Source organism: Mus pahari, chromosome 15 (genome assembly GCF_900095145.1).
Source record: "Mus pahari chromosome 15, PAHARI_EIJ_v1.1, whole genome shotgun sequence".
Taxonomy (NCBI): domain Eukaryota; kingdom Metazoa; phylum Chordata; class Mammalia; order Rodentia; family Muridae; genus Mus; species Mus pahari.
The window spans coordinates 3,928,708-3,955,312 of NC_034604.1; the positions used below are offsets into that span (position 1 = coordinate 3,928,708).

General features: G+C 41.4%; 1 protein-coding gene across 4 annotated transcripts in view; it reads right to left on the minus strand.

Moving 5' to 3' along the window:
• Mpp7 (membrane palmitoylated protein 7) overlaps positions 1-26,605 on the minus strand; it is a 233,383-nt gene that overhangs the window by 124,859 nt on the left and 81,919 nt on the right. For all 4 annotated transcript variants that reach the window (XM_021214588.2, XM_029547221.1, XM_021214586.2 and 1 more), the window contains exon 3: positions 8,622-8,740. In XM_021214588.2, coding sequence (XP_021070247.2) covers positions 8,622-8,740 — 119 coding nt within the window. The remainder of the gene's footprint in view (positions 1-8,621; positions 8,741-26,605) is intronic.

A 26,605-nucleotide genomic window follows, 5' to 3' on the forward strand; every position in this document is an offset into this window, starting at 1 on the left:
GGGAAGGGAAGGGAAGGGAAGGGAAGGGAAGGGAAGGGAAGGGAAGGGAAGGGAAGGAAAGGAAAGGAAAGGAAAAAGAAAAGAAGACAGGCCTTTAATAAGATTGCTGACTTGTCTTCTAACAATCTACCCTCACCAAGCAAGTCTGAAATGCTACCCCAATAGGTAACAAGGGGAGCTTTGAGGTACTTAAGGCAGGACTCTAAAAAGGGGCTTTTAGAAAATATCATCCTGAGGGAGGTAAACTAGTCACAAAAGAACACACATGGTATGTACTCAATGAGCTTGGAATACCCATCATACAACTCATAGACAATATGAAGCTCAAGAAGAAGGAAGACCAAAGTGTGGATGCTTCAGTCCTTCTTAGAAGGGAGAATAAAATACTCACAGGAGGTAGAGGATGGGAGGGACTTGGAAGGAAGAGAGGCAGTGGAGGGGAAAGGGAGGCAGGATCAGGTATGGGAGGATGATAGACAGAGGGTGAGGAAATTGAAGAGAGGTGTGTAGCAATAGGGGATGGGGAGCTGGGGGTAGCCACCAGAAAGTCCCAGATACCAGGAGAGCAAGAGGCTCCAGGGGGCAACAGAGTGGAGAGAATCTGTAGGACCATATCTAGAGGTTACGCAAGGTCCTGGCTGGGGGATGGAGCACCCACTCTTCTCCAAATTTTTAACCCAGAATTGCTCCTGTCTAAAGGAAATATGGAGATAAAGTGTGGAACAGAGACTGAAAGAAAGGCCATCCAGAGACTGACCCACCTGGGAATCCATCCTATATACAAACACCAAACCAGACACTATTGTGGATGCCAACAAGTGCTTGCAGACAGGAGCTGAATATAGCTGTCTCCTGAGAGGCTCTGACAGAGCCTGACAAATACAAATGCGGATGCTTGAAGCCAACTATTGGACTGAGCACGGGAACCACAATGGAGGAGTTAGGGAAAGAACTGAAGGGCTGAAGGGGTTTGCAAACCCATAGGAAGAACGACAGTATCAACCAACCAGACCCCCTCCCCACCCCACCCCTGAGCTCCCAAGGACTAAACCACCAACCAAAGAATACATGTGGAGGGACCCATGGCTCTAGCTGCATATGTAGCAGAGGATGGTATGTCTGGCATCAATGGGAGGGGAGGCCCTTGGTCCTGTGAAGGCTAGATGCTTCAGTGTAGGGGAATGCCAGGTTGGGAGTGGGGGAGGGGCACCCTCATAGAAGCAGGGGGTGGAGGATGGCATAGGGATTTGGGAGGGGAAACCAGGAAAGGGGATAACATTTGAAATGTAAATAAATAAAAATCCACTAAAAGAAAGAAAGAAAGAAAGAAAGAAAGAAAGAAAGAAAGAAAGAAAGAAAGAAAGAAAGAAAGAAAAGAAAGAAAGAAAAGAGAAAAGAAAAGAAAAGAAAAGAAAAGAAAAGAAAAGAAAAAAGAAAAAAGAAAAAAGAAAAAAGAAAAAAGAAAAAAGAAAAAAGAAAAGAAAAGAAAAGAAAAGAAAAGAAAAGAAAAGAAAAGAAAAGAAAAGAAAAGAAGAGAAAAGAAAATTCTAAGGCAAAAGGGCTGAGTGGCTAGGGGAGAAGGGTACAAAGTAAACTCAAATCTCTGGGACTAAACTAGCCACGCCCAGTTCTAAGCCACACTAACATAAAAACTCACAGGAAAAGCTGGATTCCTTGAGTTCCTGTTACCCCATTAAATCACACCTAGTTTTCAACAAAAATTCCAAGGCAGGATAGCTGCAGGGAAACAAGGCCCAAGGAGATGAATCAAGTGTCAAGGAGAGTCAGACATGGTGGATTTGGCAAAAGAAACAAAGAATTTAAAATAACTATCCTCGATATGCTGAAATTTCAAATGGAGGAAGCAGGGCATGGGCCACCGCAGCAGGTAGCAGGCAGAGAGACTGATGACACCATCATCCACAGGAAAGTCTAGCAACTAGAATGGTTGTGAAGAAATAAACGCTGCCTTTGCTATGCTTCGCAGTCAAAAGAACACAGCAACCAGGTGTATCACTTACATTCTGTTGCCAGGATAAAATACTCCACCAAAAGCAGCTTACGGAAGGAAGAGCTAACACGTTCTCTGTTCCTCAGGAAGAGTCCATAAACCCGGGCAGTGGCAGCCCTGCAGGCCTCATCCTGGCAATGAATGTCCCTCCAGCAAGGCCACACCTCCTAGAGCTTCCTTAATCTCCCCCAAACAGCACCACCAACAGGAGAGCAAGGGTTCAAAGACAGGAACCTAAGGGAACGTTGTCATTTAAACCCCATAACAGGGAAGGGGAAGATAATGTAATGGCAGCTCCCCTGTGGAAATGCAAAGCAGAGTATTAGTGGAAAAGGGTGAGAAACAAAGCCCTAGGAGCTGTGAGGAAATTAGGAAATGGGTAACACACTAAACCCGAAGCCCTGGGAGGAGGAAAGCCAAGCATGGGAAGGGACTGAGGCCAGAGTTCTCCAAAATTAATGACAAACACAAACCAAAAGCACAGGAATCTAAAAGTAAATAAATAAATCCATAAAAATTAAGACACATTCTGAAGCATCCACACCTTTGCCTCTTGCATTAAAACCAGAGGACCTTCGAGGCCAGCCTGGTCTACAAAGTGAGTTCCAGGACAGCCAGAGAAACCCTGTCTCGAAAAAAAACAATAAATAAATAAATAGATAGATAGATAGATAGATAAATAAATAAATAAAAATTAAAAATAAATAAATAAAACCAGAGGACCAAAAATAAGAAGAAGCCTTCAGGGTCGGGGATGAACAAGAACCACCACAACACCCTGTCTTTAGTGACCCTTAACTTCCATGAACTTGGCTGAGATTAACACTAGTGTTCTATCAGAAATCATGCAGGCAAGGAAACAATTAAGGAAACTATTTTACATGTTGGAAGAAAAAGAACACCACTCTACAATTTGTGTAGCCAGTGAAATTACATGTCACAAGTAGAGGGAAAACATGAACTTTCCAGACAAACAAAAAAATGCAAGGAATTTGTTACCAGTAGGTCTGCCTTCCAAAAAGTATTAGGGGACTCTTCAGAGTAAAACACATTATGTAGATCTCAGGTTAGAGTGCTAAGATCTACAAAACAACAAACAAACAACAACAACAAAGGAATGGTGGAAAAGTAGTTAGCGAAGGTAAACTACAACCCTTTATTTTTCTTTCTGGGAATTTCTCAGCTAATACCTAGTGTTTGTTCAAAGCAGTGAAGACAACCACTTAGTGGGTGATTCTAGACTTGACAGGAGTACTAAAGGAGAAAGGGGAAAAAAGAACTTAGCATACTCTTGGTTGACAACTGTCCCTGACACCTGTGAAATGGTAGCATTATCTGAAGGCAGATCCAAATTAACTGTAAATGTACTAGGAAGCAAATATTATCGAAATGCTAAGAGGGCAATTGGAGTAACATAAAATGCCCAATTAAACCTGGGGAACTGGAATAACATAAAATGTCCAATTAAACTCAGGGAAGTATAAGTAAGGGTGTGGTCCCAGTTTAAAACTAATAAATGTATTGAAGAGAACGCTACTGAGGCATGATAAATATGAACCCAATACACAAATCATGATGTTAAATGTGAATGGTCAGACAGACCACTCCATATTCTATGGCTACAATGAGGAATCTGAGGGTACTTTAAAGACAACAGAGGTTTGCTTTCTCAGAATTAGAGGTCAACATCTTTAGCCATGCTCACAGGAGTAAGGTGAGCTACACCACAGCAATGTCAAGGGAAGAGGGAGTCAGAGTGCAATGTGACTCAGGGGCAAGGCTCACTGAGAACTAATCCCTGCTCAGGGGAGTCAGCACCAGACTCTCCCATCTTAAAAGTCCCATCAGTGCTCAGGGCTATCCCAGTGGAGGCCACTCTTCCGAAGCAAGAGCCTTAGGGAAGAAAGTACAACCTGAATCAAAACTAAAGCACACAGCAATTAAAAATCAGACACTGGGAACCAGCAAGGTGGCTCAGAAGGAAATTCACTATGGACAAGCCTGACAACGTGAGTTCAATGCCACCATGTATGTCTGTGCACCATATGCTTGTGCCTGAGGTGAAGAGAGGGCATTTATCATTGGTTTGTGAGCCACCACGTGGTGTTGGGAACCAAACCCAGGTCCTCTGGATGAGCAGCCAAGTGTTCTTAACTGCTGAGTCATCTGTCCAACTCACTAGCATCATTCAAATGGTGAAAAGGAGAAAACAATTGTATTTTTTCTCCCTTAAACAAATAAGAAGGCAAAAAACGGCCACTCCTAGCACTTGTTCAGTACTATACAAGACTCTTAGCTAATGTCATAAGACAGCTTATAGAGATGGCTCCTGAGTCCCCTCCCAACTCCAGCAGTTTGGCACCTGTGTAGATTATGGAGCAGGAGGAGTCTCCATTGCTAGGGAACAGCACTCCCAGCATGCCTCTCAAACTGCAAACCAATGCTTTGTTGTCAGCATCTTCGACATGCCTCATCTAGCCTCTCATTACACCAATTTACTTCCAAGAGAAAACATGTCGGAGGGTTGTCCCAGTGGCTAAGAGCATGCATTGCTCTTGCAGAGGATCTGAGTTCATTTTCCAGTGCCCACATTTAATGGCTCACAAGCAGGTTGGCCTGATAAGCCAGTAAACAGCTGAGATCCGCCTGCCTCTAAATTCCTTGTCCTATCAGCAGGAGCGCAAAGTACCAGGCCTCCGCTTTAACATGGGCTCAGCAGAGTCAAATGCAGATCCCCGGGACTTTATGGTAAGCACCTCACCAACTGAAGTTCCACAGCTCTAAGCATTACTGTTTTAAACACTGAAATCCCAGAAAAATTCTATTGTGCAAGGAAAACCTTCCTTAAAATACAAAATTTGTGTTTGTTGAAATACTCCAAGGTCTAGAAAAGCATAAATCTCCAATAACTTCTTTTCCTCATGTCTTCCCCCAACACGACTACTGAAAGGATGGAGGGAACATGGTAAGAATTAACAGTCATAACGATTGGACATTTTTATCCCGAGAGCCAACAAAATTTTGTTAAAAACAGAAGTTTCTTGAGGAGACACAAATGCAACCTAATTTAAAAGAAATACAATATTTAAGCAAGTTCTTATTCCCTATCTTATTCTAAAATGAATTTAAATCAGATTATAAATATACACACAACTAAATGAAATTTAAATCTTGTTCTAAAAAAAAAAAAAAAAAAAAAAAAATAAAAAAAAAAAAAAAAAAAAAAAAAAAACAAAAAAAAAACGGTGGCAAGAGTAGTGAGAAGAGAAGAGAAATCTAGAAATGAACGTAGTGCATAAAAGATGTGCTCCATGGGCCCTGTGTGTTAGCAGTGCTGTGTGGCCAGTGTCCCCACCCAGACAGGACACTCAAGAGGCTTCCACCTGTGCAGGTGCTGTCAAGCAGCCATGAATTTTCAGAGCCTGTTAGTACCACCTTCTTCCTCAGACTGACAGACACCACACTAGCACTTTTTATTACTCAATCCTTTAGTTTTTGTTGTGTTTGTTTGTTTGTTTGTTTGTTTTGGGGGGTGGCTTTTCAAGACAAGGTTTCTGTGTAGCCTTGGGTGTCTTGGAACTCACTCTAGACTCTGTATCACAAAGATATGCCTGCCTCTGCCTCCTGAGTGCTGCGAGTAAATGTGTATGCCACCGCCGCCATCTAGCTTCAGCTTTTCTACCTATAGTTTTTCTTTTAAAAATTACCCTCATAGAGGCAGGGCTCCGGAGGGGGAATGGGATAGGGGGTTTCTGAAGGGGAGACATGGAAAGGGGAAAACATTTAAAAATGTAAATAAAATATAAAATATTTAAAAAAGAAAGAAAGAAAAAAGAAAAAAACCCTCAGTCAATGCATCTAAGTATGAATGTGTTCTAGTACACAATCATAAACTTATTTAAAATGTTGAGATGTGGGGGTGATTTTATTTTATTTTATTATTGTAACTCAGATGTGCTGCTCTTGGGCATCAACTTTACAGACAGCAATATTGGGTAGCACTGTCCAAAAGTTGGACAAGTCTTCTAAGATCAATCTCAATATCCTAAGACAGTAGCTCCGTCTGTATGTACAAAGTCTCTTCTTGAATATATTTTACATTAGACCCAAAGGTTACAAGTATTTTAAACATTTAAAACTGTGTGGCAATAACACACACACACACACACACACACACACACTACAAGGACCATGAAAATTCTGTGCTGGAATAAAAATCAAACACTGCATTTTCCAGTTCTAAATCACACACTAACGGCGTTCACTTCAGGCAAGAGCACAAAACCAAAGCACATTTTGGTTCACTCTATAACAAATCTTTTCAAACAAATTCCTTTGGCTCTAGCAAGATTTATGTACAAAAGCTAAAGGCTTCTGTCCCCCAGCCTTAAATAGAGGCGTTTGGAACACAGTTCCATGGTTTGTTCCAGCTGTTTTAAGCTAAGATCCCATGAGCTTGTCTCCTGGAGGCGTTTTAAACTTTACATATTTAAAACTAATAGAATGGGTCAGTCAGAGGACGCACTGGAGGTCTGCATCTGATCAGAGCTGGAGGAGAGGAGTGCATGGCGGAATCGCAAACACGCTAGCAATACAAGACTCATTTGAAAAATCCCTGCTGTAACAATTCCTGACAACCTCTGAGACAGTGTACACGTCAACTGTGCTATCTGACGGTTGGCAACGTTCACCATTCGCTGCACTGGCTTTCGGGACCAGACACCAGCACCCTCTTGTATGCTTCCTACCCACTGCCTCTGATGGGCACCAGCACCCTCTTGTATGCTTCCTACCCACTGCCTCTGAGGGGCACCAGCACCCTCTTGTATGCTTCCTACCCACTGCCTCTGAGGGGCACTAGCACCCTCCTGTATGCTTCCTACCCACTGCCTCTGATGGGCACCAGCACCCTCTTGTATGCTTCCTGCCCACTGCCTCTGAGGGGCACCAGCACCCTCTTGTATGCTTCCTACCCACTGCCTCCGAGGGATATTTTTGCAAGGAATCTATGCTTGAGGCTCACTGTCCAATGTGACTAGGTTGTTTTATATGCTAGTTTCATTCTTTTAACAGCAGTGACCACCACCTCCAGAGTTCTTTGACCTTTTATGTGCTCCGATAACCTTTTCCTCAATACTTAATAAATCTGCCATCATAGTTATCCAAGAACTGAGATAATTACGGTTTTATATAAATTGCCAACTTACTGGTACACATTCTGACTTCCACTTTAGACAATGAAATTGCAGCTATGTTACAAATACAAATACACAAACACCTATATTTGGGAAATGTTTACTTAATGACCCAGGGATGATGCCAATGCAAATACACCTTATTCCTTTTGGCAAAAGCTAAAATCAGTGTGCATATGTCTGTAGCTACTCAACTTTCCTACATTCAACACAGAAGCATTTTTTTTATTATTATTATTATTATTATTATTATTATTATTATTATTATTATTATTATACTAAGGCATGAATTCCTCAGTTGTAATCCAAAAACCATTTCTCACTTGCCCCAAGAAATTAACTAGCTGCCTGAAATGAATTACAGCATAAAGACATGTTGGCAATTGCATCATGATGAAGAAGTAAATGAATGAATGATCGCTAAGCTTTAAATGTGCTGCTAGAGGAGCACCACTGACTGTGGCTTCTCAAGCCTGGCTGCCATTCACAACAGCCATTTCAGGGAAGGAATCACACAGACCAGCCCTGTTCTGTATACAGTGGCAATTCAGAAGTGCATTTTCAAATATTACGTATCAGTTAAAAGCCTCCCATCCTGACAGGCAACCATAACAAAATTAGCTGAATAAAATCAGTCCGGGTTTCAGGGAACCATGGGCATCAGCCTCCTACAGACACAAGAAAGATACATCACTCCTTTCAGCTTGAGTTAGATGAGAGAAAACACAGTTCGGATTTCCAGAAACAGGAGCGGCATAGTTTCCAGTGAGCTTCTTCTTCTCATTTTACTATTTTAAGCGTGCTGGTCACTCCCAGTGTTTCTCTAAGACGGGATCTGGTTCCTGGTGGCTGATGGTTCTCGTGGTGGGATGTTTTCCTTACAACAGTCTCCAAAACTGTTTTTATTCGTATTTAGCTCCACTGTATTTATCTACAAAATACCATTTCGATGGAGTCAGGCCAATAAAAGAAACAGCTTACTAGAATTTCAGTTGACTTTGTTAAAGGAAATTATTTTAAATTAACGTGGCTTCTGGCCTGCTGCCGTTTCTGACCTCAGAACACATATTCCTTCTCATTTCTGCTGTGAACATTTGTTTATTTAAGTGAAATTCCAGCTCGAGAATGTCGAACATAACAGAGTCTCAACCTTCCTGCCGCTATTTCATCCTTTGTCTAAACAAGGGCAGCCGAATACTGCCACATTAGCATGCACGGCCGCATCACTGCCCTTCAGTGAAGTCACGTATGTATTTCTGGTAAGATCTTTAACAACTTCCACACTCGGTCATGAAATAGAACAAGGCTGTTTTGTTTTCAGACAATAACAATCTCATCTCTGGTTTACTAGATGGCACAAAAAATACTTTTCCATCTGCTTTTTGCAAAGAGAATCTGACATCAGCGTGGCTTACCTTGACCAGTGAATGCAGGCTCTTTTCACCAAACATGTCCCAGAGGAAGGTCAGGTCCTCCTGGCTAGCCACATGTGGCTGCAGCTGGGCAGGCAGAGCAGCCAGCAGCTCATACAGACCTATAAAATGAAAATAAAACACAAAGTGTAATCTTAGGATGATCCCATTAATTTCACTGAAGGTGTACGTGTAAGTGACAGCTGGAACATGTCATTTTTACTGGATTTATATTCTGGGCCATCAAGCAAAACAGTACTCTCGAAAAGCAAAGGAAGTGTTTTGATTTTTAAATTTCAAAGAAGTATATATTAAGAGCATAGGTTTTTTTTTTTTTTTTTGCCTTTCATACTTGTCAACACTATGCAAGTTTATATAACCTGAAACAGAAAATGTATACCATTCTTCAAAAATAAAAAATATGAGAGAAAGGCACACCTTCCTTTTCTTGACTGTTACTACATTCTGTTCTCTTTAGCCAAGGAGTGGAATGAGTCGCACAGAGGAAAACCTTCCTTAGGAGAGTACGGACATAGTGGTTTGCAAGGAAGTTCTAATAACATAAAGTTTTAAAACAGTTGCACTGTCTAAGATGCAAGCGTAGTTCTGTCACATGGGCCAAAATCGACCTCACACAGCAATTCGTGCACTGCCCCACCACTGTGGACTATGGCTTTTTGTAGGGACTGTGCAGAGCATTGCTTACATCTGTGGTGTATAAAGTTTATTGGCTTCTCCTCTGGTAGCAGATGCTGATTGCTGTGGCACACCTCGAATGAGATGCTAGAGGGAGACAAATGCTAGAGACAGGCAGAAGCCCAGCATTCCACAGGAGGCCACCACAGAAACCACCCATCTCAGACAGAGGCGGCCGGCCAGTCTCTACTCCAAAGACTGCTCCAACAGTGCTTGTCCATGACTCCTGAGGGAGGTGACCTGGCAGAAGTCAGTATCAGTTCCCAGCACTTGGTGCACTTGCCAGTGGGATTTCATGAGGTAAAAAGTACAAAATTCCTTTTATTTCTGTCTACTGTCTGCAAAAACACCAAGACCTCCTGAGGCAGGCAACACATGTAAAGGCTGCCTTTCATCACGGAGAAAATATTACAAGATGCTTAACAAGCAAGGAAGAGTAAATGGTGGACTCTTGATTACCATATCTATTATGTTTCTAACACATATCAGTCCTAATTCATAGGCAAAAGCATGAGGCGGCACTCTAAAGGCAGATATCTAACTGACTATCTGATAAATCCAAACATCCCTGGGGCTGTATTTAGCACCCCCCAAAAAAAGTCCTAACAATAATCCTAAATTGGACTGTGAAAAACTCCAATAATATTAATAAGTATTCTTGATATTTTCCATCAATTCTCTTTAAAAACCTGGCATTCTGCCTAAACCAGATCATCTTTATAATTAAAGACTTGACCATCGAGCATAACTGTACTTACAATACCATACTACCCTCTGTCCCATCCTAGCTCCCACAGAGATACACCCCCAAACGCACTAATTGCCCAGGGTCAGTGCTTATGCCAGAGACTTAAAATGTGAAATTATGAAAAAACAGGGTGGATTTTTTTTCTATTGATTTCAAAAATTGTAAAGGAAAACTTACCTATTCCTTGGTAAAATGAGTTCAGGTTTAATTAAGGATAGTAAACCAACTTTGTTGTAAATTACCTGGTGTAACCGCGAGGAAGGCTACATCAGACAATATACAAGAAGGCCTGGCACGTGGTAAGAACATAACATGGTCCATATGCAACTCAGTGAGATCTAGCTACTGATTACTGAATCGGTATTACTGAAAAACCAAGCAAAATCACTATTTGATCTCCATGTCTACATTTAAGGCATTTTGTATGATTTAGCTGAGCCTTATCTCATTTGTGTTTAAAAGCAAATGGTAATTTATACACCTAAAGCTAAACACTTACGAACACATAAAAGTGAGTAAGTGTCCTGGAGTGCTGGACACTGCTTCAAGCTGCTACACAGAATGCTTCTGATGGGTACTACTACTTATAAACAAGGCAAGAACACTTGTCAGGAAGTCAGCCATAGGGGAGATACCTCATGCGGGATCTGTACTGTCATCCCACAAGGTGAAATACAGGAGAGACAGAGGTGACAGAACTTGTCTGTAACAAGCTTACTTCTGCACTAGCAACATTAACTCATTCATGAGGGTTGAATCCTACTGGACTGACCTTTTATTAAAGGCCATATGTCCCTCATACTGTTACCCCTAGAACTAAGCTCCTGACACATGAACTTTGGGGAACACATTCAAGTCATAGCAGGTTGTATCAATTACAGTTTCCTGACTGCCACACTCTGCAGTGGTTGGTACAAGATTGTTGAGGGGTGTGCCTCTACCCTGGCAGCCTGGATGGCCATGCACTGGCGGGCAATGGCCGACCTGTTTTTACCTGGTGGAGATTATGACTCTGAATTCCACAATCTCTCCACCCAGCTTTCTAGGTTCTCACTGGCAAGTCACTACCACACCAACCCCATGTTCAAATCCCCCACGGCCTCAGGACCACCTCAGGCAAACTCATGCTTGGCCTCCATACCTTTTTCTCTTGAACCCAGATAAACCACCAAGTGAAGGAAAACAACACAAAGTTAGCTCAGAAACAATGGTAACTCAATCTCTGGGCACAACAACTAAAGCCTCATCTTGCAAGCCTTATTAAAATCTGATTCCTCTGGTGGCAAATCCTTGTAGATCCACCATGATACCGGGAAACTCTAGCAGCTACATCTTAGCCCTCTCTGCCCCCATTCCAAAAGGGACCTAACTCTCTCCTGCTTTCTCTCCTCTGTCCAACCAGGAAGTCCCGCCTACTTGCCCAGTGATTGGCTCCTTTCTTCATTAGGGGATTGGCTCAGAAGAAGCCAATGAGTACGTGACTCATACCTCATTCCAGACAGCCTCTCCCAGGAAAACAAGAAGCACAGAGCCATCCACAACACAAGATGTTAAACTGGAAGGAAGTGGGTAACATGCGAGTCTGTATCAATTCTTAAAATAACACACGAATCTATAGTAATCTCAAAATGAAAAATAGCGACACAAAAATATTAAGGTCAAATGGTTGTCTTAAAATTTCCATGGAATCCTGGAGCTGTATGTCCAATGTACGAGGTATAAAAATTCTTTCCTTGATGCATCTTCCTCTAGGACAAAATACCACTGTATTCCAAGATTCACAGTCAAAACAGCTTCATCAGACAGTCCAAGTGGATATAATAGCATACTCCTTTACACATGGAAAGTGTTAACTCTACACAAGTATTGCTTATATTTTGTGAAATAAGCCATTTTATACTTCAACCATTAAAAAATAATTTTCTTGCTAACAAAGGCTCCCAAATCTGAGTTTTCTGGCTTTTCTAGCATGACACAATCCTTACTGATATGTTACCACCACAATCTGGCACTCCAGTGACAACCGTAGTCCCTCTCCTTCAGTTGCCTGATCTGGAAGCCACAACCAATGCTAGGAGAGATAGGATGGTGTCAACCATTAATAAAGGCAAGGTGACAGAGCCAAGAGGTCAGAGGCATGCAGTCTCAAAGAAGGCAGTACAGGTCCCAGAAATCACCAGTCTGTGAGGAGAGTGGAGTCTCTGCTCTGACTCAGGACTGAATGTACACCTATATTCGAGTCCCAACAGTGAAGAATGTTCTTCAAATTCAACTGAATGTTTTCAGAACTAGATATTTAGAGGGAAGGTACATCTTTAATTTTTTCTTAACCTTCTCTTGGTCTCTGGGCATAAGGGAAAGGGGTCAGTGCCTGCCAAGGAGGAAATCTGGACAGAAGTAATGTGTAAGATTTGAGCCCCTCCTTCTCCCAAAAGCACAGGTTGGGAACTTGCCAAGATAGTACGTTGGGAGGTAAGAATTAGGGGTGACTGGGCCATGAAAATGGTGCCTGAAGGAATTAATATTGTCATCTAAATCAGCTTCTTACATGGTAGGTGCAAATTCATTATGAAAAGAACTTCAGTCTCCTCTTTACCCCCTTCTCTGTCCCTCCTTCTCTTCCCTTCTGCCACCTACCGACACAGTAAGGCTTGCCCCATGCTGTCCCACACTGCCCCAGCAGTGCTCAAACAGCTGTTAAGAACCATGAGATAATAAATTTCTTTTCCTTATGAATTAGTCTCCAGGCCATGTGTGAAATCACAGTATCAAATTTTTACCCCATCGCACTGTTTCCTATGTCTTCTTTTGTGTCTTGGGTGATTATTAAATAAAAGGAAGGTTACAAACACAAGCACCATAATCTCTTGGCTGTAGATCCTGTAACTAAGGCTAAGTAAGTGACTAAGGGGCAGGTGGCACAGTGTGGATACTCTGCACAGAGGGGTAAATCACTCTCTAGGCAGGATGCTGCAAAATTTCATCACCCTGCTGAAGAAGGTGAATTGTTTATTTCTGGAATTTTCCATTTAATATTCTCGGAGCACAGTTGATGGTAGATAATGGAAACTACAGAAAGCAAAGTCTTTGGAAACTACTATATTCTCTTTGGCAGCATTGGCTAAGTCTTTTTAAAGTAAATTCCTAAGAATTGAGGTCTACTGAAGTCTTATATTCATATCACCATGCTAGCTAACAGAATCAAACAATCTTTTGTCTCTGCCTCCAGCAATCTTATGATCACTGCTGATATACACGAAAGGCTAAGGACAGAAAGGTAAATATGGCAAACATAAACCAACCATAAATGTAAGAATCTCTTATTTTCCCAAGATAATATGGATCTAAAATGTGTCTTCTGAGTATACAATTAAGCAGAAAATAATATATATATATGATTTTTAATTTGTAATTGTGGCTAGTAAGTTAAACATCAAATTCATTCATGCTTTTGTATGACATCTAACTTATATCTAAGGAACTCAAACTTTTAAATTGCATAACGTTTAAAGGAATTAATATTATCATCTAAATCAGCTCCTTACATGGTAGGTGCAAATTCATTATAAAAATAAGATATACGGATGTGGATGTTGTGCTCCTACCACCTTTATATGTTTCGTGGAACCACTAAAAGCTTCCTAATGCCTTCCTTACTGCTAGAATTTGAATATATCATTTTTACCTCTGGAAAAACTGTAAGATATGACCTATTCTCATGGCCTGTGTGGTACTACCACTGTAAACTGATTTCTACCAACTGGATTTTTGCTTCTCACTTGGGTGTACATTTTATTATGTCTACAGTAGAACCATTTAGCTAATTTTTATGGATCTAATGTTTGCAAACATGACATACTCCTGCAAAAACTGGAAAACTAGAAATACCCTGCCACAGCATAAGACAGTGCTGGCACAGCAGACAATGGACACCCCCCAGGTGTGCAGGCACACAAAGCCCAGGAAGCCAACCAGGCTTGTCTATGAGGCTCATTAGTAATCTCTTTGTGAATGTGTTACTCAAACTCAAAGTGGAGACTGGAGCCGCCCATAGGGCTGCTACGGAGTCCATGACAGAAGTAAAACTCAGCAAATGAAAATCACAGCCTCCTCCTGCTGCAGTGTCTTGCCAGTGCCCTCTACTGACAAAACTTATGACTGGAAAAGTCCTCCGAGGTCTCATCAATTTTCATAGAGCACACAATGAAACCTGCAGGGAGGTAATGCAATGTTAAATGCCTTGATCTACAGACTGAGCTAAGTGTGAGTCTCTTCTTTGGGGGGACAGGCAGTCTTTCTTCATTGGGGGGCGGGGGGCTGGCTTTCTGCTGCTTCACATTGGGATACAATTAATGTTACTGACAGGTGAAGACTGAGGGCTAATATAGCTTTGAGAGAGAAATCCTACTAAATCAAAAGCATGTACAGTATTCATCTATCTTTATTATATTTGCTTATCATGCGTGAGAGGAGGAAGAGAGAGGAGAGGAGGGGAGGGGAAGGGAGGGAAGGGATGGGAGGGTATGTATGCACACATACAGATAAACATACAGTTTTTATATTGACTTTGATTGTTAGAGTACCATTATATAACTCTTTCCTATCAAAACAACACCCAATTTAAACTTCTTCACAAATGTATGATAGTTATGAAAGAAAGATCATGGTTTCCTCACATTAAGACAAGAAACAGACATTGAGATTGTACTTCATTGGCAAACTACCTACCTAGCATACATGAGGACCTGTGTTAGACCATCAGTATTGTGAAAATCAAATAATAATTCCTAAACATGGAAAAATACCACAAAGAATATCACAAGCTATGGAAGGTGTTTATACTAACAGGACTGAGTAAAGATAGATGCAAAGATCTTAAATAGCTCACTGGCTCCTGCTGTTTGATAACAAAACCTTGCAAATTAATCCCACTAGTCCAGAGCATGGTATACGGCTAATTCTGGCTTCATGGAAGTACAAAAAGCAATATATAAATGAGAACACATACAGCATCAGATAGCCCACCGTGAGCCAGGCCAATAAGCCATCCCCTGTGGACCACAGTCTCTGCTCTCTTATCTGAGTGGATTTAAATGTGTTGGCACTGCTTTCATTTGTCATGATTTAAATCTGTCTCTTTTCCTTAAAGATTAAAAACTACATGCTTTGAAGCCAGTTAACTATTAGACTGGACATAAATATGTTATCTTCTGTACAACAATGTCCTACAAAATACTGATATCTTATTCTTAAAGATAAAAGACTTCTTTCTCTAGGCAACAACTTCCAATTCAAATGCAGGTTGAAGTTTACCTCCATCTGGGCTTTACAACTGACAGAGGCCACTGCAAACCGAGCACACAGGTCAGAGACAGGGGTCACTGAGCACTCCATGTGTGAGTTTAAATGAGCTAAAGCATTTGCAGCTTCAAGGAAGTAATCTCACCTTTCCTCTTCTTTTTCTTTTTTAATTTTTTTTATTTTACAACAGCATTATTGTGAAAATAAACTCTCATACCATAATCCTACTATCTTTACATATCAGACACAGGTATCAATGATTGGTTAGGGAAGGCAGAAACACTGTCCTAACTCATAAACATCATGATGATGAATGCGTGGGTCATAGGAAGTTGTAACATATTCATATAGTCTCATCACCTTGGTTAATAAGATCTCTCATTAGTGTTTAGTCAACCACTAGAATATATCGTAGCACTTTTGTTAAAAAGACATGGTGCGTGCATACAGCCCAATCTGGCTTTGAAACTTGCCTGCCTGTCCCCACCATCAGAGTGCTGGGGCGACAAATGTTCAACCCCCATAGACCTGAGGCAAACAGCAACATGGATGGGGGCCAGCATGACAGCAGAGGTAGTGAGGGGGCAGCAGCAGAGATAAGGCAGGATGGAGAGAAGGAGTCCGAGGGCTTCTGAATCTGCCACTGAGGGCAATAGGGTCGCTCTGGTTGGACATGCTGAATTTGAAATAGCTGCTAGACAGCACGTAGACAGTGGACATACACATGAGGAGCGTAACAGCTCAACAGGCGAAAGACTCAAATTTGGGACTTAGAAGGTATCTAAAGCCACAGTTGTGAGAAACACTCCCAAGGGTGTGAGGCGGAAGGCACAAAAGTAGTCCCTTCCTGAAAAAGGAGGGACCATGGACCACTCAGAGAGGAGGACCAAGGATGGAAATACCTAAAACAAGGCTAGGAAGAGTCAATAATCTACCCTGGAAACCTAGGGACAAGAAGGTCTGAAAACAGGTCTGTGGATTTAACTCTGACAGAGTCAACTGGAGGAATGGAGCTAAAATCAGGAAGAAATATGTCAGAGATGATGAACACTTACAGACCTCAAAAGTTTTAGCACAAAGAATACCTGCTATTTCTAAGTGGATATGGGTAGTTTTTTAAAGATAAATAAGAGCGAGATCTAGTAGCACAGACCTGTAATCTGAGCTACTCCGGAGGCTGAAGCAAAATAGTCACAAGTTCAAGTTCAGCCTGCACTGCAGCATGAATTCAGAGCAGCCTGAGTAGCAAATGAGACTCAAAATACAAAGGAAAGAAACGTAGGGGTGTAGCTTAGTGGCAGAGAGCGCAGTCGGTCTGGAGTGTTGTGAGGCCCTAGATTCCATATCCAGAAACTTCTAATTGATTAAGTCAGTAGACTTGCACACTAACAGCAAGAGACAGCACGGCAGAAAAACTCAACCACAGCTTTACGCCGCAGTGCGTGAGAAGCACAGGGCCCACATAAAGGAGAAAGGAGAACTAGGCAACTGCCTGTGCTCTACACGGGGCAAAAGCACACAGGGAGCAGATTCAAGAACCACAGTTACTCCGTTGTGTTTGTGCCAATGTCTTCCATCAAGAGTCAGCATGCTATTCTGCCGAGGGTAAGGCCAGCAGAGAATGGCTAAAGCTTTCCAAAATTGGATAGAGTTAGCCAGAAGAAAAGAACAGACCCAACAGGTCTAAGTTAATATATGTCTTCGAACAGCTTAATTTCAAGGTAAATTTCATCCTTTCTTAGGGGTCAGCAAAGCACACCACTAGACAGCCCCTGGGAGGGCCTTTCTAAACAAAGGGCCAGAACGGAGAAAGGTGCGTGCAGCACACATGTTGCACTATCCTACAGGCAAAGGCCTGAAGAGAACACAAGAGAGAAAAGGAGAGAGCTGGCTCTTTGTCATTGTGGTCATCAACCGCTACTCCCCCAGCATTTCCCCCACCCCCGCACTGACGAGAGGTCTACCACCTCCTCTCTTTGCCACAATGACAGAAAAATGCTAAGCAGAAAAGTAACTAATTCTCCCTTTTAAACTGCTTCCTCAGATGTCTGCAACAGCAACAGAAAAGGTGACTAGAACAGATTAAAGCCACAAGTCATTTGCACAGAATACCCATAACTTTGGTAATGGTGATGCTAAGGGCTGAAATGGACTGAATGCATCAATATTTGCAAACTGAAATATATTACTGTGTCGTCTGTATCAAAATCCCAAACTGAAGCTCCAGAGAGCAAGCTGTTTGTCATTAAAGTATGCACAAAATGCTCAAATGATCATGGACCCATCCAACAAAATTCTTTTAATATGAATTCTTTAGAGATAATTATGAATTCCATTTCCCTCCAGAGTGCCAGTGCTGGACAGGAGGCACTGGAGATGCCTACCTCAGCATTATGGTGCTGTCTCTCAGAAATGATGACTCAGAACAGGTCCAACAGACAAACAGATGTCCATTCAAATGATTCAGTCCTGCTGGATGTAAACATCTGACTTCTGTAGAGATAGCAGGAAGCAGCTCACTGGATACAATGAGCTCCATAAACATTAACAGCAGTATCCCCACTCTTTAGGGCAAACTGATACTTTGAAAAATCCAGGCTATCTTCTGAAATGGTGAAAACAGTAATATAATTCATCTCACGGAGAATTATTTTATTAGATCTCATTGGGTGGAGCCTTTGGTGTTCCTTCAGTAATTTTTCTAAAAGTCTGTAAAATAATTAGCATTCATAAGAAAGCTGCAGGGAATCCCCACTTACAGTTTCCTATTTACTGTTTCAAAGTGTTGATTTATTTTCATCTTCCATTTCAAAGGCTACACTAATTTTAGGGAAAGATCTTGGGTTCTGAACCATAACAAGACTATCTTTCATAACATGCTCCAACATCAATCAGTAACTTACATAAGAGACTAGACTAGAGGAATGGCTCAGTCAAGTAAAGTCCTTGTGAGTCTGATCCCCAGAGCCTACTTAAAATGCTGAATGTGAAAACTGGCCTTTGTGTGTCAGTGTTGTCCGGGGAGCAGAAGACAGGAGGTTCTCTGGGCTCAACCTAGACTGACTAGTGAGCCTCTAGCCAATGAGAAAGCCTAGATCAAAAGAAGCAGCTGGCCTGCCTGAGGAGGACTCCTGAAGCTGTCTTCCGGTACACACACAAATATGCATACATACACTTACACACACACTTGCACTCCCCATGCATGCACACATGCCCATTAGGGGGAAGGGGAAAATTTACACCAAGAGAATCACAAAGAGGCTTTGTCCTTTGGTAGGAATAGCTGTACTGATTAATCTTTATTGTTAAAATCATCTTCTCACCATTAAGGTGAGTTTAACAGTAGGGAAAGGGAAGTCTGTACAGCAGCTGATCTCAATCTGTGGGTTACAAACTCTCTGGGGGTGTCGAATGACCTTTCATAGGGTCCCATATCACATATGGACCATAGCAAATATTTATAATTCATAACAATAGAAAAATTACAGTAATGAAGTAACGACAAAAAGAGTTGTATGGTTAGGGGTCAGCACAATATTAGAAAATGTGTTAAAGGGTCACAGCATTACCACTGCATTAGAGGACAAGAATAGGTACGAATACAAAAAAGGAAAATTGCCAAAGCTATCAATCCTTCTAGTGATCAAGAGCTACCTTCTCATTGGGATGGCTGTCCCACATCAAAGCAGCCCACAAGCAGAGCAGAAAGGAAAGACTCTGACTTCAAAAGTGCTAGTGGCCTGGGAAGCCCAAAGAAACTACACAGCAAAACATGAGGGCTGGGGTTTCACTAGCACATTTTACATGGAGGTGACTCGTGTCTGCTTATGTAGACTGGAAACCTGTGATGAAAGAAACAACCAACAGGCGATATACTTTACATCACAGGAGGCCTAAGTACCATGAAGAGCACACAACTGGGAATAGCAAGACAGCTAGCCTCATGGCTGTGAGTAGGGAGGGAACCACATGTCCAAGAGAGAAGTATCTGGGATCAAATGAGACTGGGATGCTCGGAAGGTGGCTGGAAGCAGGGTGTAGTTAGGGACAGAGAACATGAAGCAACATGATTCTACAGTAATGAGACTTCAGATATAGAACAGTTATTACACTAAACCTGTCCACTGTTGATAAACTGTACTCTTTGAACAACACTGGCTATAAAGAAGAGATGCAGCTGTACAGGTTCTATATGGTTTATACTGACTTATTTGTTTTAATCTTAAATCTTGATTTAAAAAAAAGAAATAATAGAGGCTGGGTGTGTTAGTGCATGCTTGTAATCCAAAACTCAGGAAGTAGAGTCACAATGACCAAGGCCAGCCTTGGCTACATAAGTCCCTATCTCAAAAAACAACCAAGAAAAAGGTGAGGGCTGAGAAGATAACTTAGCTGGTGAGGACCTGAGTTTGATCCCGAGAACTCACATAAAAAAATGTAAACTGTGATGGCACACACTTAAAATCTCAAGGCTGCAAAGGCCAACAAAGGTGGACACTTTGGGACTTGGCCAGCCAGCCCATCGGCAAGCTCCAGATTGGTGAGAGAGCCTGCCTTTACTATATAAAACAGCAGACATCACCTGAGACATTCCACCTGAGGAGGGACACCTAAGACTGGACTCTGGTCCCCAATGCACACATACAAAGCATACCAACACACACACCTTCCTTCTCAGTCCCTCTCTACTGCTGTGTGTGTGTGGTGTATATGTGTGTGGGATGTATGTGCGTGTGTGCTTGTGTGTGTGTGTGTGTGTGTGTGTGTGTGTGTGTGTGTGTAAGCATGACTGCGGAAGTCAGCAATGGACACCCATTAGGCGTCTTCCTCAATCACACCCCACCTAATTTTCTGAGACAGAGTCTCGGAGTTCACTGGTTGGCTAAAATGGCAGGTTAGAAAGTCCCAGAGGTCTGGCTATAGGTCCCATCCCTATAGAACTAGGGTTATAGATTTGTGCCACCCTGAAAATAGTTGAGCTGAGACTCCAAACTCAGACCCTTGTACTTGTGTGGCAGGCATATTGCTGCCTGGGACATCTCCCTGGCCCTCCAAGCTAGGGTAAAAAATTAAATCTAGACCATAGCCAATATTAAAAGGTGTCCTTGTACATATCGCTGATCCTCTGAAAACCTGAGGAGAAAGATGACAAAGCCTAGACCACAACCTCGTCTACAGAAAACACTAACAACCTCGTCTACAGAAAACACTAACAACCTCGTCTACAGAAAACGCTAGCAACCTCATCTACAGAAAACACTAACAACCTCGTCTACAGAAAACACTAGTTGTTTAGAAAGTCATTTGCTACTGCTCTTCACTTTTGGTCACATATAACTTACTGCTACTAACCCAAAAGAAATCATTTTGAATGTTAAAATTTAGGACTGGTTGTCAAAACAATAACAGGCATAAAAAGGAAAGTTGCAGCGAACACAGAAGCATGAGTGAAGGAAGCTCCTAGCTCCAGGAAGATGCTTCTGTAAAAATACAACCGTCTGTACGCAGCAACAGTGGCTCCCAGGAGAGTAAGAGGCTCGGGGGGGCCGGAGGCGGGGGGGGGGGGGGGGGAATTGATGAAAGTGTCCCTGCAGTGAACAGTTCACTCAGCTCCACTGCTCGCAGATTCCAGATGCTCCACATTCCTGACATCAGGATGGAAACATTTACTGGTAGTCCAGAGAAATTCAATGCCGTCATTCTTGTCATAGCCCTCATAGCTCCATTACTAGTGTGAGTCTGGGGAAGCTATAAGCCTATGCTAAATGAGAAAAAAAGATGTCCACTGTATTCAGCCACCCTAGACATAAGAAGTAGCCAACACTTTTTTACAAAGCTGTTAGCAAAGAGGGACAATTATGTACTTGCTTTTTTCTTACTTTTGATATTCGCATTCTACATAATACAGACAGGCAGTGAACCAAACCATTTCAGTATAACTCGGGGCTAATAACCACTAAAGAATGCATATCAACGCCCAGAACAACACTGTTAAATTTTATAGTATTAATAAAATGGGACACCAAGTAAATTTTCCACTTTCTTAAAGGTAAAATAACCAGCACTATTTAGTACTGCTCCTAACGGACCTCAAGTTTTCTTATTTAAAGCATGGTTAATTTCCAAAGGTGTCTATGTGACTAAAATACTTGAATTCAACAGAAACAGTATCCGCATTACAGTATGCATCAAACTTCACACAAAATTAAAGCATCTGGCATACTGAGATGTTCTAAATATGCAGCACTACTGCGATAATTACAATACTATAGCTTGGCGAATAACAATCATAGGCAATTCATACGATTACTCAAAGTCTATAAAATCAAGGGGAGTGAACAGAAAATAAGTGCATCATCTCACACAGGACTTTGATGTTTAGGAGTTATCTCTACACTTTAAGGGTGTTCCTGTTTGGAATTAATTCCAAGTCAGTAGCCTGAGGCCATCCACAAAGCACTACGATCCTACCAAAACAAGCATGATAGGACATGGATGGGTTTGGTTTTCCTTTAGCATTGTTTACACCCTTTCTTCATTTGCATCATATCAAACCAGTCACTGACCCAGCGATGACAGGGTAAGCTGTGCATATAAGTTGTGGGGGCTGCATAGACTTGTGTACTTGAATACCTGTTCACCAGATGGTAGCACTGTCTAAGGAGGTTTAGGAGGTTTGGCATTGTTGGTAGAAGCAGGTGACTAGAAGCGGGATTCCAGAGTCGAAAGGTGACCCCACCATTTCTAGCTGGTCTCTCTGCTTCATGCTAGTGGCTGAGATGTGAGCTCTAAACTTCTTGTTCCCACAGCCATGCCTGCCACCTGCTGTCATGACCCTTTTTAGCAATAAGTCCAAATCAACTCTGTCTTCTATAGGTAGCTTTGGTCATACTGTTTTGTCACAGCAGCAGAAAGTGACTAACAGACAAGCTGAAATGTCATATTTGTGTTATGGCATATTAGGACTTTCCCAATCTATTTTTTGTGCTTACTGTTACTCAATATTTAACATGGCATATAATTAAACCAGAAAAAGTAGGAGATAGGAGCGGAGCCCTTCTCTCACAGGAATATTAGCTAAGTGTGGAGTGCAAGCAAGTCTTCTGGCAGGGCACAGGGAGAGGAGCATCTTTAATGCTTCCCTCTTCAGGCACAGTCCAGAAATATCATTTACTATGTCCCCAAGAAACACTTGTTACCCAGCAATGCTCAAAAGGAATTTCTCAGACACTCCCTGTGATCCAAAAGATGTCAGGAGGGAAAAGATACTGTCCCCTAGTAAAGACAAAGGTACTTCCATATGCCGATGTTTTTAAATAAATAATCTAAGCTTTAAAAAATATTTTGTGTTAAAAATAACAAATCACTGGATTATAGCTAAAAAGCAGACAAACCAACACTTCTGACCATTCAGCTCACACTCAATACTTCTGTAAACAGATAAAATTATGCTTTCAAAAGAATTCACAGAAGCAGGGCGGAGGGAGCATATAGGGAACTTTTGGGATAGCATTTGAAATGTAAATAAAGAAAATATCTAATTAAAAAAAGAAAGAAAGAAAGAAAATTCACAGCTACCTAGGAATGTAGTCTTTTCTTCTCAAAAGATCCAGACTGGCTGGGAAAGCTAAAGCTATGGAAAGAGCGGGATGTAGAATACGGTGCTGTTTCAACTCAGCTAGCCAGTAAGGGTGTCTTCTGCAAGGGCACTAAGCTTTGCAGTTTTAATTGAAACTTTCACTTTTAAAGAAAGTGGTTCACTAAGCTAGATGCGTCCATATTAAAATCAGCAATTGAAATTAAGTCATGAAAATTCAGTGTAAGAGACATTTGTATTAAGTGGGTGTGCTGGAGCCTTTAGTGCCAGCACTCAGGAGGCAGTTTGAGTTTGATTTACATAAATCGAAACCAGTCTGGTTTACATAATGAGTTCTAAGACAGCCAGAGCTATATAGAAACATGACTCAAATAGGTGGTGAATAAAATTCTCTCCAGATATTGACAAGGGTAGTCTTCTAATCTCTAATTTGTCAAAAAGAAACAAAACAAACATGGAGAATTAACACATTCTGAAATTGTGCTCACTTTTTAAAAAGAGAAAGAAAAAATTACTTTGTAATGATCATGGCTATGAAAATATAAAGCCTTGTAATTTGGCTTATTTAGGTAAGTATTTTATGGCAAACCGTGTACCTAAAACTTTACTATGAAAATAATCTACCAATATAACTTTTATTTATTCAGAAGACTACTAGATGATTAATTTAATTCAGTTGGTGCTCATTATTTCATTATTTTCTCCTTTATAGGTGTATGATCTGTGGGTGCGTGCATGACTCACTCTCTCTCTCTCTCTCTCTCTCTCTCTCTCTCTCTCTCTCTCTCTCTCTCTCTGTGTGTGCGTGTGTGTGTGTGTGTGTGTGTGTGTGTGTGTGTGCCTTCTACCTTATTTGACACAAAGTCTCTTTTGTGTCTGCAACTATGTAAGACAGTCTATTTGACCCTCAGCTTTCTGGGGACTCACCTGCCTCCTACTCCTTTCCAGTCAAGGAAACAACAGGATGCCAGATACTCACTATTACACCCAGCTTTACATGGGTTCTAGGAGTTTAAATTCAGATCCTCAGCCTTCCCTGGCCATCAGTTTACCCACCAAACCAACTCCCTAACTGGTCCCTTTAGAAAGCACTTAAGCAGTGGCACGGGTTCCGTCTGATCTGGGCAGGTGCCCTGAGAAGACTATGGGTGCCAACTCCAAAGCCAGTCATAAAACACACAGAAGAAGCTCCACTCCCAGGCGCTCTAACACACCCAGGACCAGAGGATCACAGGATCACAGGATCACAGGATCGCAGGAGCTCGGTCACACGAGGATCTCAGTGTCCCACAGGCAGCTTGACTCCCAGGGGCTCTGACACACCTAGGATCCGAGGATCCCAGGATCCCAGATTTACAGGAACAGAGAGACGGCTGAACTCTGAGGAATTCTGACAAAACCAGGATCACAGGAAGGAGAGGCTCCAGTCAGACATAGTGAGACCAGGTAGCACTAGAGATAGTCAGATGGGATGCAAACATAAGAACATAAGCAACAGAAACCAAGGTAACCTGGTATCATCAGAACTCAATTCTCCCAACATAGCAAGTCCTGGATACACCATCACACTAGAAAAATCAAGATTCAAATCTAAAATCACTTCTCATGATAATGATAGAGGACTTTAAGAAGAACATAAATAATTCCCTTAAAAATAATACTGGAGAGCCAGTTGTGGTGGCGAGTGCCTTTAATCCCAGCACTCGGGAGGCAGAGGCAGGCAGATTTCTGAGTTCGAGGCCAGCCTGGTCTACAAAGGGAGACAACCTTGGAGTTACAAAACCTAGGAAAGAGATCAGGAGTCATAGGTGCAAGCATCAACAATAGAATACAAGAGACAGACAAGAAAATCTCAGGTGCAGAAGATACCATAGAAAACATTGACACAACAGTCAAAGGAAATATAAAAAGCAAAAGGCTCCTAACCCAAAACATCCAGGAAATCCAGAACACAATGAGAAGACCAAACCTAAGGATAGTAGGTATAGACAAAAAGGAAGATTCCCAACGAAAAGGGCCAGTAATATCTTCAACAAAATTATAGAAGAAAACTTCCCCAACCTAAAGAAAGAGATGTCCATAAATATACAAGAAGCCTACAGAACTACAGATAGACTGGACCAGAAAAGAAACTCCTCCCATCACATAATAATCAAAACACCAAATGCAATAAACAAAGAAAGAATATTAAAAGCAGTAAGGGGAAAAGGTCAAGTAANATATAAAGGCAAACCTATCAGAATTACATCAGACTTCTCACCAAAGACTATGAAAGCTAGAAGATCCTGGCCAGATGTCATACAGACCTTAAGAAAATACAAATACACATCAGAACTCTGAATTACCATAGACAGAGAAAACAAGATATTCCTTGACAAAACCAAATTTACACAATTTCTTTCCACAAATTCAACTCTACAGAGGATAATAGATGGAAAACACCAACACAAGGAGGGAAATTATACCCTAGAAAAAACAAGCAAGTAATCTTCCAACAAACCCAAAAGAAGATAACCACACAAACAGAATCCCAACTTTAACAACAAAAATAACAGGAAGGAACAATCACTTTTCCTTAGTATCTCTTAACATCAATGGACTCAATTCCCCAATAAAAAGACATAGAAAAACAGACTGGATATGCAAACAGGACCCAGCATTTTGCTGCAAACAGAAAACATACCTCAGTGTCAAAGACAGATACTACCTCTGAGTAAAGGGCTGGAGAACAATTTTCCAAGCAAGTGGTCCCAAGAAACAAGCTGCAGTTGACATTCTAATACTGAATAAAATCAAATTTCAACCTAAAGGTATCAAAAAGGATAAGGAAGGAGACTTTATACCAGTGAAAAGGAAAAATCTAACAAAAAGAACTCTAAATTCTGAATATGTATGCTCCAAATACAAGGGCACCCACATCAATAAAAGAAACTTTACTAAAGTTGAAAGCACACATCACACCCCATACAATAACAGTGGGAGAAGTCAACACTTCATCTCAGCAATAGACAGATCAGGGGAAGAGAAAGTAAACAGAGACACAGTGGAACTAACAGAAATTATGAACCAAATGGATCTAACAGGTATTTATAGAACATTTCATCATAAAGCACAAGAAAATACCTTCTTCTTAGCGTCTCATGGTACCTTCTCCAAAATTCACCATATAATTGGTCATAAAAGAGGCCTCAACAGATACAAGAAGATTGAAATAATCCCATGCACCCTATCAGATCTCCAGGGAATAAGGCTGGTCTTAAATACCAACAACAAAGCACACTTAACACATGGAGGCTGAACAAAGCTCTACTCAACGATAACCTGGTCAAGGTAGAAATAAAGGAAGAAATTAAAGACTCTTTAGAATTTAATGAAAATGAAGATACTTCATACCCAAACTTATGGGACACAATGAAAGCAGTTCTAAGAGGAAAACTCATAGCTCTAAGTGCCTCCAAATAAACTGGAGAGAGCTTACCCTAGCAGCTTGACAGCACACCTGAAAGCTCTAGAACAAAAACAAGCAAATTCACCCAAGAGGAGTAGATGGCAGGAAACACTCAAACTCAGGGTTGAAATCAATCACATAGACAAAGAGAGCTATACAAAAAAAAAAAAAAAAAAAAAAAAAAAAAAAAAAAAAAA